This window comes from Corythoichthys intestinalis, chromosome 16 (assembly GCF_030265065.1).
Source record: "Corythoichthys intestinalis isolate RoL2023-P3 chromosome 16, ASM3026506v1, whole genome shotgun sequence".
Classification (NCBI taxonomy): domain Eukaryota; kingdom Metazoa; phylum Chordata; class Actinopteri; order Syngnathiformes; family Syngnathidae; genus Corythoichthys; species Corythoichthys intestinalis.
Genome location: NC_080410.1, coordinates 15,094,821 through 15,107,653, shown reverse-complemented (window position 1 = coordinate 15,107,653; position 12,833 = coordinate 15,094,821). Strand labels below are relative to the sequence as shown.

General features: G+C 37.9%; 1 protein-coding gene across 3 annotated transcripts in view; it reads left to right on the top strand.

Annotated features, from left to right (window-relative positions):
* LOC130904484 (GTPase IMAP family member 4-like) overlaps nucleotides 1–12,833 on the top strand; it is a 16,696-nt gene extending 3,863 nt beyond the window's left edge. For 2 of the 3 annotated variants that reach the window (XM_057817265.1, XM_057817264.1), the window contains exons 2-4: nucleotides 1,301–1,384; nucleotides 1,553–1,628; nucleotides 11,359–12,833. In XM_057817265.1, the coding sequence (XP_057673248.1) occupies nucleotides 11,370–12,113 (744 nt within the window). In that variant the 5' untranslated portion in view covers nucleotides 1,301–1,384; nucleotides 1,553–1,628; nucleotides 11,359–11,369 and the 3' untranslated portion in view covers nucleotides 12,114–12,833. The other variant, XM_057817263.1, reaches the window with a different exon arrangement.

Genomic DNA, 12,833 nt, shown 5'->3' with positions numbered 1-12,833 from the left:
GGGCTACATTTGTCAGAGATGTGAACCTAATTGATTGATAGGCTAATTGAGCAATGATAATGAAAATAAATCTGTATTGACTTATACTTTCACTCTCCAAATTTCTAACGTCTTAATCTAATCATTTTTCTTAAATCTAGTCGAATAATTTTCTGTATCTCGTTTCGAGTGTTAAAGACGAACAGATTAATATGTCAGATTATTCTAATAAATTAAGTAAATATTGCTATTTGTTTTTATTTAGCCCATACATATAAAAGCTGGTCATTTTTCACCTAAATCCAGAAAAAATTGCTTTCAAATAATGTTTTGAACAATATCTATTCTTTAATTAAGCTTTTTTTTTTTTTTTAGATTAAACATACTAACTTTTTGCTTAGAATAATTCTGTTAAGAAAAATAGGTAGCTGAAAATAAATTTACATCAAGAAATCTAAGTGAGTAAAATTTACTTGAAGCACTGGCAGATCATTTCACTTATTTCTAGTAGATTAACACCGAAAATAAGGGAATTTAATTAGTTTTAAGGAGGTGTGTTTTTGCAGTACATATGTGTTGGCTCAGGTGATACGCTGTTCGATTCAAACCTTTGTTTTCAAAAACTATTAAAGAAACATTCTAAAAACTTCCAGAATAAATGGATTTTATTAGCAAATTTAAATTTGCACATTAATTTTATGAACATACACAATAAATACAAACCTGTTAATAATCTCTTAACTATCCAGGAATGCAAAAGATAAACATTCGTCTCAAGACCACGCAACATTGTCTAATTGAATAAATACAGTATAACTGAAAAAACTTCTTTGTGTAAAACAAAAATAGATAAAAATGGAGCCTTCCTTCAGGTAAAACACGAGTGCATTTGTCCACAAGTGCAGCCCAACTTAACAAAAAAATGAAAGCTTGTTTGGGCTGGTTTAAGACCACATACATAAATAAAAATGAAAATTGGGGAGAGGGGGGTAAAGCTCTGTTAATTAGATTTCTCAAAGTTTAACGCTAACAGTAGAAAACACATACAGGAGGATGTTTCTCTCAAAGCAGCCTCGAGTTCAGGAAATTCACACAGATTAACGTTATGCTATATCTGATGTAGGTCGAAAAAACACATTATGAAAAAAAAATTCTTTGTTAAAAACGCTTTTTGTCTTTTATCAAATGTGAATGTAGTGAACCGAAAATAAAAGTACAATCTCCAATCCTTTGTTGATTTCACTCACAAAAGTCTGGCAAACGCATGGATTTAAATAAACACAACCCCCGCTTTGTGGGTGTGCCTTGTTTCCTTTTCCAGAATAGAAGAGAGGGACGAAAACTACAACGGCACAGAAGACCTACCTCCAGCGAACCTGACATTTGTCAACCCACCAAGACCTAGGTAAAGCCTTTTCAACTATTTTAATCTATTTAAACTCATTTCTATTTCTGTCACGGTGACTTTTAATGTAAGAGTTGGTACTCAGGTCTCTTTATCCACTCTAAATAGGTATGTGACCCTAAAAAATTAAAAATGTTTTCTTTCAATCTTTCTTATTTTATGTATCAGTTTTACAGTGAAGTTCAACTCGGAGTGACAAGTGGAGTACTTTTAAAGAAGAACGCTAAGTCGATTGGAGAAATATGTAAGCAAGACCGTCTTCCTCTTGTTTCCCAAAATTGATGTCACACAGTAGGGGAGACTGGGGTAATGTGAGACAACACTCCCTGTATATAAGTGAGGGAGCACATTTGTGATCATGCAACCATCATGTTTTTAAGCTCCTACCAATTAACCTTGTCCATGAAGTAGAGATCCTCCTCCTAGTGTGGTAAACATGTTTTTTTCCCACAAAAATATATATTTTTTGCATGTACAGTGTATCACAAAAGTGAGTACACCCATCACATTTCTGCAGATATTTAAGTATATCTTTTCATGGGACCACACTGACAAAATGAGACTTTGACACAATGAAAAGTAGTCTGTGTGCAGCTTATATAATAGAGTTAATTTATTTTCCCCTCAAACTAACTCAAAATATAGCCATTAATATCTAAACCCCTGGCAACAAAAGTGAGTACACCCCTTAGAAACTACATCCCTAAATGTCCAAATTGAGTACTGCTTGTCATTTTCCCTCCAAAATGTCACGTGACTCGTTAGTGTGACTAGGTCCAGGTGTGCATAGGGAGCAGGTGAGTTCAAATTTGTAGTGCAGCTCTCACACTCTCTCATACTGGTCACTGAAAGTTCCAATATGACACCACATGGCAAAGAACTCTCTGATGATCTTAAAAGACGTATTGTTGCGCTACATGAAGATGGCCAAGGCTACAGGAAGATTGCCAACACCCTGAAACTGAGCTGCAGCACAGTGGCAAAGATCATCCAGTGTTTTAAAAGAGCAGGGTCCACTTAGAACAGGCCTCGGGTTGGTCGTCCAAAGAAGCTGAGCACACGTGCTGAGCGTCACATCCAAATCCTTTCTTTGAAAGATCATCGCAGGAGTGCTGTCAGCATTGCTGCAGAGATTGAAGAGGTGGGGGATCAGCCTATTAGGGCTCAGACCGTACATCGCACTCTACATCAAATTGGTGTGCATGGCTGTCACCCCAGGAGGAAACCTCTTCTGAAGACGGTACACAGGAAAGCCTGCAAACAGTTTGCTGAAGACATGCCAACAAAGCACATGGATTACTGGAACCATGCCCTATGGTCTGATGAGACGAAGATTAATTTGTTTGGTTCCGATGGTCTCAAGCATGTGTGGCGGCGACCAGGTGAGGAGTACAAAGATAATTGTGTCATGCCTACAGTCAAGCATAGTGGTAGGAATGTCATGGTCTAGGGCTGCATGAGTGCTGCAGGTGTTGGAGAGTCACATTCCATTGAGGGGAAACATGAACTCAAACATGTACTGTGAAAGACTGCAGCAGAGCATGATCCCCTCCCTCCAGAAACTTGGGCGCAGGGCAGTGTTCCAGCATGACAATGACCCCAAACACACCTCCAAGATGACCACTGCTTTACTGAAGAGGCTGAGGGCAAAGGTGATGGACTGGCCAAGCTTGTCTCCAGACTTGAACCCAATAGAACGTCTTTGGGGGATCCTCAAGCAGAAGGTGGAGGTGCGCAAAGTCTCAAATATCCGGCAGCTCCGTAATGTCGTCATGGAGGAGTGGAAGAGCATTCCAGTGGCAACCTGTGAAGCTCTGGTCAACTCCATGCCCAGGAGAGTAAAGGCAGCTCTCGATAATAGTGGTGGCCACACAAAATATTGACAGTTGTCATGTTTTACGTATGTTAATATTGACAATTTTCACTAAGGAGTGTACTCACTTTTGTTGCCAGGGGTTTAGATATTAATGGCTATATTTTGAGTTATTTGGAGGAGAAAATAAATTAACTGTATTATATAAGCTGCACAAAGACTATTTTTCCTTGTGTCCATGTGTCATTTTGTCAGTGTTGTCCCATGAAAAGGTATACTTAAATATCGCAGAAATGCGAGGGGTGTACTCACTTTTGTGATACACTGTATAAGTAAATTTTCTTTCTGACAACTTGATTTAGCTTAAAAATATTTGATCACACATGTTGGTGAGCTAACAACCTATAAAACCATGTGATGACGCTATCTTAAGATTAGCCTGTGTTGCTAAGAGAGGTTGTTTTGAAAAAAGAAAAAGAAAAAGAAAAATGTGGCGATGGGGTAAAGCTAGGCAAATGATGTTGGGTAAAGTGAGATGTCCCACTTCACTCCTGCATGTCAACACTTAAATCTGATTAAGCATTTGCACCATCCATGGTGTCAGCCAGGCCAAATCCTGAGCTGCAGAAGATCTGGATGGCCCACCCATGCAGATGATCCACTTGCAAATGAACTACTCACTTCAGATACGTAGTTCAGTAACTGATTCTAATCCATCCACTGCACATTGTCCATCTGGATAAGCTTGGTCAGCTGACTTAGATGTGCCACATGGTCCCAGTCAGAACTTAGTTGGGAAAATGCAAAGTTACAAAGAAAAGACCATCCCGAAAAAGAAACCAACCAAAAAGAAAATTGGAAATTGCTATCCTTGTCCCATTTGCTGCATGAAGAGAGTTCTGAAGATGAAATAAGTGATCCAGGAAACATAGATCTGGCTATGGGTAATTTTGTCATTTTATTCCTTTAATTTTTCTAGTCTGTCTCAGTTTGCACTTCAGATGGGGTAAAGTAAGACACAGTACCACTTTTTTTTTTAAATTACCTAGTTATATTTTGAATACTATTCGTCCTGAGTACATTCTGCTAATTGCCGTTGCTAGGAAGCATCCTAAATTAATGGGAAATATATAAACTTTACTGATTTGTTGATTTAGCTTGCTTGGAGGAGAGCAAAGGTAAAAAATGTCTCACATTGCCCCAGTCTCCCCTGCGATTTTCTCCCATTTTTTAAATCATTGTTGAGAAGCGGCCCTAATGAATACTTTAGATGGTTTTTTTTTTGTGTGTGTGTGTGTTGAACCCTGTGATGTCTGAATTTATATTTAACAAATACACAAAATAAAGAAATACTATATATAGAAAATTCTATTAAATGATATATAAAAAATGAGAACCCCCCCAAAAAACTTTAAAAAGACTAAAAAAAAAAAAAAAACAATAGCAAGTACAATTATAAATATGTATTTTTAAAAATAAAATATAACAAAATTAAAAAATATAATGTGGTAATAATTTCTCATTTTTATTTTAATTGAACCCTTAAAGCAGTGCTTCTCAATTATTTTCTGTTACGCCCCCCCAAGGAAGACGTAAATGTTTCGCGCCCCCCCAAACTCTCTGCCGCCACTGTAAATAGTATCATTTGTCTATAAAATTACTATTATAAATATGCATCTGCCTAAAATTGTGTCCTTTTTTTCTAATAAAGAAAAAAAGTAACATAGATCAACTTATAATAAAGAATAACTTTATTAACATTGTTTTGTTTGTAACAGAGAAGATGACGCGCATCAATTTGCCTGAATTTAAAAAAAAAAAGTCCCATCCAAACTGTAAAAATACTCAAGGTACATTTTTGACCATTTGATACAAAACAGAAAAATAACATGTAACAAAATCAGTATATAATAACAAATTAAAATTGATTAGAAACATTCACTTATGAGGACGAAATGCCCAAAAATTTGACCGAAAAAACAAAACTGAGTAAAAGAAAAAAAGAGTGTCCTTGGACAGAAGGATAGTTTTTATTTTTGCTGCTCACAGTATTTACCTCCTTTGCAATGGTGTGGAGTTATTTTGCAATGAGCATGCTAAGAATGCTCACTGGTTTACTGATATAACACTGACAAAGCAGGACGATTGTTGGCAATATTCGGCATGTTTTCACTGAAAAACAATCAAGCGGCTTATCAATGAGATTGGGGTCTAATGTCTTTAAGTGGCGTCTTAATTGATTTGGCCTCTGGCTATCTGCTATAATTATTTTTAGACACAGTAAACAGTGGTCTTTCCTCATCACCCACTGTATTAAAAGTCAAAGCTAAAAGGCAAACGGCACGAAAAAAGCGCATTCTCGGCGGCCGAGGTAGAACCGCGGGTGAGGGCGGACGTCGTGACGATCCAGAGCCGAAAATGGCACTTCTCGGGCGGCGACGTGACAACTGGACAAGACAGTGGGTTGCTGCGTGAGTTAGTCCGGTCGGAAAACGGCGGCGGCACACTGCTCTTCATATCTGTTTTCTGTGTGTACTGAGTGCTCTTCCTTAGTTCAAAAATACTGCGCGCACTCTGAAAATGAGAGCGCCACTGCCACCCACTGAGTGGATGTGCAAGTACACTTTATTCCAGTACGGCAAAAAAAAAAAAAAAAAGCCCCACTATTTGAGAAGTACTGCATTAAAGGGATCAACGGATAGAAAGTCTTGTACTTCTTAAAAGATAAACATTATTATGAGTTAAAAAATAATATTATATTGAAACCCCTCTTGATGTGTTTGTTTTATACAATTTCTAAAATTAGTTTAACTAGTAGGTCACAGGGCGGTGACGTCACATGGTAACGCTGCCGGGCTTAAAGAGTATGACTCTAGCGACATAAACATGTCATCTGCTCAACACTTTCAATTTGACCCTGAGAGGAACATTAATGAGCATTACAGCTCAGTTGATATTTCACAAAACGAGCAGCAAAAGTAAAATGAACAGGAAAGATGGGATGAGAGTAGGGAAAAAAAGTGTTCTATCAATATGTGCTACATTACATACATACGATGAAACATCCTACAAGAGGCAAATTTGACACCCAAAGTACTACCGTGCGCTTTCAGCTTGTTTTGTTTAGATGTGTACAGACAGAACATACTAAAGATGCCTTAAGAAAACGCTTAAACATAGTAATATCAAATAAGGGTGGTTTAAATAGGCTTCGTGACTAAAGTGGTCAACAGATCAATAATCTGCTTTAAAGCTACCACAAGAAAACACAATGCTTAAAAGTATGAGAGGGAAAAACATGCAAAAAGTATTTTGAAGCAATGAAAACGTAATAAAAGACTCAATAAAAAAAAAAGTAAGTACTCACTAGTGGTGTCAACAATAATCGATGCGGCGATGAATCCCGATGCGGGGCATGAACGATTCGATTCGATGCGGGCAACAAGCCGAATCGATTCAGCGCATTTAAAAATACACTGTATATAAGTACGTTCAAAAATCTTCCCTGCGCAATTCCGGTGATGCAACGGATTTGGTTTCCCCATTTGTATTATTATTCTCATGTTTCATTTTTTACACACCGCATAACTCTGGTCAAGTTTCCCACCAACCACGTAGAAGCCAAAATGTCTCCAGATGTCTGCTTTCAATGTCTTAGGTGCATCAATAATCTTTCTCGCTCCCTCCGCTTCAGCCATTGTTATGTTATGTCCTATCTCTTGGAGGTTAGATCTTGTGCCCGAACCCGATTAACATTTCGGACCCAAAATGTTAAGCATTCACGTTTGGGTCGGGTCGGGCCGCCGCACCGGACTAATAAATTATATATAAAATAAAAAAAAGCTTTTATAATGATCATAAAAATATGTAGACTATTTAAACATTAAGAAAACTTGCGTTTTTTTCTGCCAACTGAGAATTCGTTACGAAAGACACTTTTATTTACGCACACAAAGGCAACACAAATGTGATCCTTTTGAATCTTCTCCTCTGTGTGTCTGAAAAACCGGATGTTTTTTTTTTTTTTTTAAATATTAAACTTTCCCGGCATTATTTGGTTGTGTAAATGCTTTTATAATGATCATAAAAATATGTAGACTATTTAAACATTAAGAAAACTTGCGTTTTTTTTCTGCCAACTGAGAATTCGTTACGAAGGACACTTTTACTTATGCACACAAAGGCAACAGAAATGTGATCCTTTTGAATCTTCTCCTCTGTGTGTCTGCAAAACCCAAGGTTTTTTATTAACTTTCCCTGCGTTATTTCGTTGTGTAAATGCTTTTATAAAGATCATAAAAATATGTAGACTATTTATACATTAAGAAAACTTTCGTTTTTCTGCCAGCTCGAAGAAATGAAAATAAATTGCTGCTGCTGTGTTTTTTTCCCCGCGTCACTCCATCAAAAAAAAAAAAAAAAAAAAAAAAAAAAAAAAAGCGGGCCGGGCTGGATTTTTTAGGCCCGATCTAACCTCTACTGCACATATATTGTGGGCTAGGTCTACATTTTACTTTTGTTCTACATTGCAATTTAGTTGATGTTTTGTTTGCAACTGATCTGATCCCTGGATTGATATTGCGATACAGATGCTGCTGCCCTACAAATTTTTTTGTTTGTCGTTTTCTTTAATATTTACTTGAATATTTTTTTTATTGATGGGTCGTTTTGACTAAAATACAGTGACTGTTATTACTGATTTTGCACACGAGTTCAGATGTTGCACTGTGTGAAAGGCTGTTACTGTGTGTAAAAAACAAAGAGAAAGCCCTAGTCTCATTCAAAGCACTAATTAAGCTGTGATCAGTTTATTTTCTTCTAATATATATATATATATATATAAACTCGATATATATATATGTAATTAACTCGATTAAAAATTTTAATCGTTTGACAGCCCTAATATATATATATATTAAAAATTGTAATCGTTTGACAGCCCTAATATATATATATATAAACTCGATATATATATATATATGTAATTAACTCGATTAAAAATTTTAATCGTTTGACAGCCCTAATATATATATATATATATATATATATATATATATATATATATATATATATATATATATATTAAAAATTGTAATCGTTTGACAGCCCTAATATATATGTATATATATATATATATATATATATATCTTTATACATGTATATTAGGGCTGTCAAACGATTACAATTTTTAATCGAGTTAATTACAGCTTAAAAATTAATTAATCGTAATTAATCGCAATTCAAACCATCTATAAAATATGCCATATTTTTCTGTAAATTATATGTATATTCTGTAAAATAAATTGTTGGAATGGAAAGATAAGACACAAGATGGATATATACATTCAACATACAGTACATAAGGACTGTAGCGGGCATTTCACTCTACTGTCATTTAAATCTGTCTATGCTGTCCTCACTCCGAAGCGTCTACTTTTTCCAAAGCTAGACAGCTAGTGAACGACGCCTTAATAATCAGACTTCTTCCTTTTTCATCTGATTTATTAATAAAAGGGCCTCAAACCATTGTCCTCTTTAGACCGTAGTGAAACTACAAAAAAAAAGTACACAAGCATTGCATTAGCAACAACGTTAGCTTAGCACGCTATACAGGTTCACTAAACATGAACAAAAAGTATCTCATACAAAAAATATAACATTTCGCTTACTAACATAATATGTACATTCTTTACAACAACCATACTTACGGACAAATCTTGTCCAAGGATCATATTAGCACAACATTACAACGTAAGCGTCAGCCCGAGACGTCATGCAGCCATATTGAACTGGCAAGAAAGCAATAAACCATGTCGCAAAGCGACCACAAGAGTTCGCTGTTAGACAGCACAAAAAAAAACCTTGCTGTAAAACTTACCAAAAGGCAGAATACTGTCTGACATGGGACAGTGCGGGACATGTGCGTTAATTGCGTCAAATATTTTAACGTGATTAATTAAAAAAATTAATTACCGCGCGTTAACGCGATACTTTTGACAGCCGTAATATATATATATATATATATATATATATATATGTATGAAAGTATTTTCATTTGACTTCAACCAGGAGTGACACAAGAGCCAATAAATAGTTGTTTAATGTCTTGATTGTTAATGTTTTGATTGAATAATTTTTACACAAAGATCCAACTTCGCCGCTTCTTCCGACATGTTTGAGTGACAGGTGACTACGCCAATGGCATAAAAGCACGATGAAGCAAGAATAATGGCCACCAGAGCTCCAGCCAGCCATCGGACTCAGCTCGAGTTCAAGCCAAAAATAGCGCACCTAAGGCGGATGACTTCGATGCGAGGCAGTGCTTCTCTGATCGGAGAGAACAGCCCCATATCTTAAGCGACCGGCCTCCGTGCTGGGGCAGGGGTGTGACATCGGGATCTTACCGGAGTGCCCGCGACGGTATGATGCCCTGTCGCGGCACATGGGTAGGACTCCGATATCACCCCCCCCGGCGCTGAGGCCGGCTGTCGCCTGTCAGCGAGTGGACAGCCCGCGAGTGACACGACACTCATTCAAAGCTGAAGCCACAGGGCTCCTGGCGGCGTCCAATTGCTTACTGGGCTGGCTAGTGTCGGGCAACTCGCCGGCCACCCCACCGGCCTCCACACTGGAGCGGGGAGTAACAGCCCCGTCGTGGCGACCGGCCGAAGGGGTGATATCGACTGTACACCCTCGTCCCGGCTCTCCAAATCCGAGACCGTGGTCCTCATTCGGAAAAGGGTGGAGTGCCCTGGCCGGGTCGGGGATGTGGTCCTGCCCCAAGTGGAGGAGTTCAAGTATCTTGGGGTCTTGTTTACAAGTGAGGGTAGGAGGGAGTGGGAGATTGACAGGCGGAGGGGTGCAGCGTCTGTAGTAATGCGGACTCTGCACCGGTCCGTAGTGGTGAAGAAGGAGCTGAGCCGAAAGGCAAAGCTCTTGATTTACCAGTCGATCTACGTTCTTACCCTCACCTATGGTCAGGAGCTGTGGGCCGTGACCAAAAGAACAAGATCCCGGATACAAGATGCCGAAATGAGTTTCCTCCGCAGGGTGTCCGGGCTCTCTTTTAGAGATAGAGTGAGAAACTTGGTCATCCTGGAGGGACTCTGCGTTGAGCCGCTACTCCTCCGCGTAGAGAGGAGCCAGCTGAGGTGGCTCGGGCATCTGGTTCGGACGCCTCCCTGGAGATGTGTTTCGGGCATGTCCCACCGGCAGGAGGCCCCGGGGACGACCCAGGACACGCTGGAGAGACTATGTCTCTCGGCTGGCCTGGGAACGCCTTGGGATCCCGTCGGAAGAGCTGGTTGAAGTGGCTGGGGAGAGGGAAGTCTGGGCTTCCCTGTTAAAGTTACTGCTCCTCCGACCCGACCCCGAAACAGGCGGAAGATGATGGATGGAATTTAAAAAAATTTTTTGATTGAAGTGATTTTTCTTTTGAAAATATTTTTGTTTTGAATCAACTTATTTGTTGATTAAATACTAAAGACACAAATGTCCTAGCAAAACTGCATTACTTCAATCAAAAAAAAAAAAATTCAAAGTAAAATAGTTTTCAAGTGCCTTTTTTTGTTTCAAATTTGTTTTTGCATTCAAACATTTTTTTTTATTGAAGTGACTTTTTTTGGATTGAAAATATATATTTTGATTGAAGCAACTTTTTTTGATAATAAAGACACAAATCTACCTCCATATTAATAGATCCTATAAATCTTTAAATCCGAGGTTGCCTTTAATTTAACCCTTTTTTTCCTTAAATATGTTATTAAATTTCCAATTTTTTGTTTCTTTTTGTTTTATTTTGGATCTTAACGGTATATTTAAGTATGGATTTTCCTTTTTTTTTTTTGTATTTTTTGAAATATTTTTCCCATTATTGTTATTATATACACACACACACTGCAAAAACCCTGAAATAATTATATATTTTTCAGATTTTTTTCCTGTTTTTCCATCAGCATAAAAGAAGTGCTGTTTTTTTTGCATTGACAGGCACTTCAAAGCATGTAGGCGTGGTAATAATATACTGTATATATATAGATTTTTTAAAATGATACTTAGCGCTGTGACAACTTAATGAGGTAACGGAAAAGTTATAGAATGATTGAAGTTTGGTAACATCTACAATGAGATGTTGATTCACTATAATAATGGTTGTGTGCAGCTTTTTCATCAATGAGTGGAGAGGTGCCAGCTGATATGGCGCAGGACTCGAGATTCACGTGGCTTGACGAACGCAGGCTGTTTCTTGTCGGAAATACAGGAGCGGGCAAGAGTGCATCTGGAAACACCATCCTGGGCAGGGAATGCTTTGTGTCAAAGCACAGTTTCAGCTCAGTGACCAAGGAATTGGCTTCTGGAAAAGCTGACCTTGCAGAGGATCATGGCCAGAAGAGAAAGGTGAAGGTGGTAGATATGCCAGGTTTTGGCAACACTCACCTCACTGAGGATCAGATTTATGAAGAAATAGCCAAAAGTAAGGATTCATTAAATATTGAACCCCATGCTTTCCTCTTGGTTGTACCGTTTGGGCGTTTTACAGAAAATGAAGAGCAGGCTGCCATCCATCTGGCCAAACTTTTTGGACGTAATGCCGTTAAATATTACACAATTGTTCTTTTTACCGGAGATCATCTTGAGGGTACTAATTTTGAAGAACAACTGAATAGGGCTCCTCCTGCGCTTAGGAAACTTATTGAACAGTGTGGGGGCAGGTACCATGTGTTCAACAATAAAAATTCCAGTGACAGGACACAGGTTAAAAAACTCATGTCAAAGGTGGACCACATGCTCAAAATGGTTGGAGGTAGGGTTTACACCAATTTAATGTTTCGAATGGCCCAGAGAGCTTTCATGGCTAAGAAAAAGCCTACCCCGCTGCTGTTTCCTCTCTCATCTATTCTACTAGTGGTGCTGTAGCGACAGCAGTTGGAGGTACGGCGATTTTGCACGGATCTGCAGTAACCGGAGCATTAGCAGTAGCTGCAGGGATAGGTTTGACAACCACTGGTTCAGTATTAGGTATAGCTGCCGCGGCTACGGTGTTAAAAGTGCTACAGAAAAGCCCGAAGTTGCAACAAAAAAGAGAACAAGGGCAGAAAAAAAGCGAATAAATTATGATTTAATGTTATGAGAATTAAATCAATATGCAGTATTGTAATAATACAAAATTAAAATTGTAATATGAGATTAAAGTCTTGTTGCTTATTTTTACATTACGAGAAACGGAAGTTGTTTGGTTTCATGGGCTTCAACTTTGGTGACGTAAGATTTACGTGAAAACAGAACTGATTTGGGCATCATTTTAGGAGGTTGAAGCAAAATCGGGAGAAAAAAGTACGAGGTTAAAGTCGTTATATTACTTAATTTCACGTTTATGTGAACTGGAAGTTGTTTGGGGTCCAAGGATTTCAACTTTTGAACAGTGAAGGGCCTGTTTTAGTTTCATTAATCCAACTTTAGTTATTTTTTTCTATTAATCACTCTTCTCTTAGCCATTTTATGGCTATATTATTGAACAGTGTTTTGTAATATGATATATGCTATAATACAATATATTTTCATATACGAATTGTCTCTTTTTGTAATTGTATATTGTATATTGGCAAATGTTAAACAAATTCTTTAAATTTCAAAACA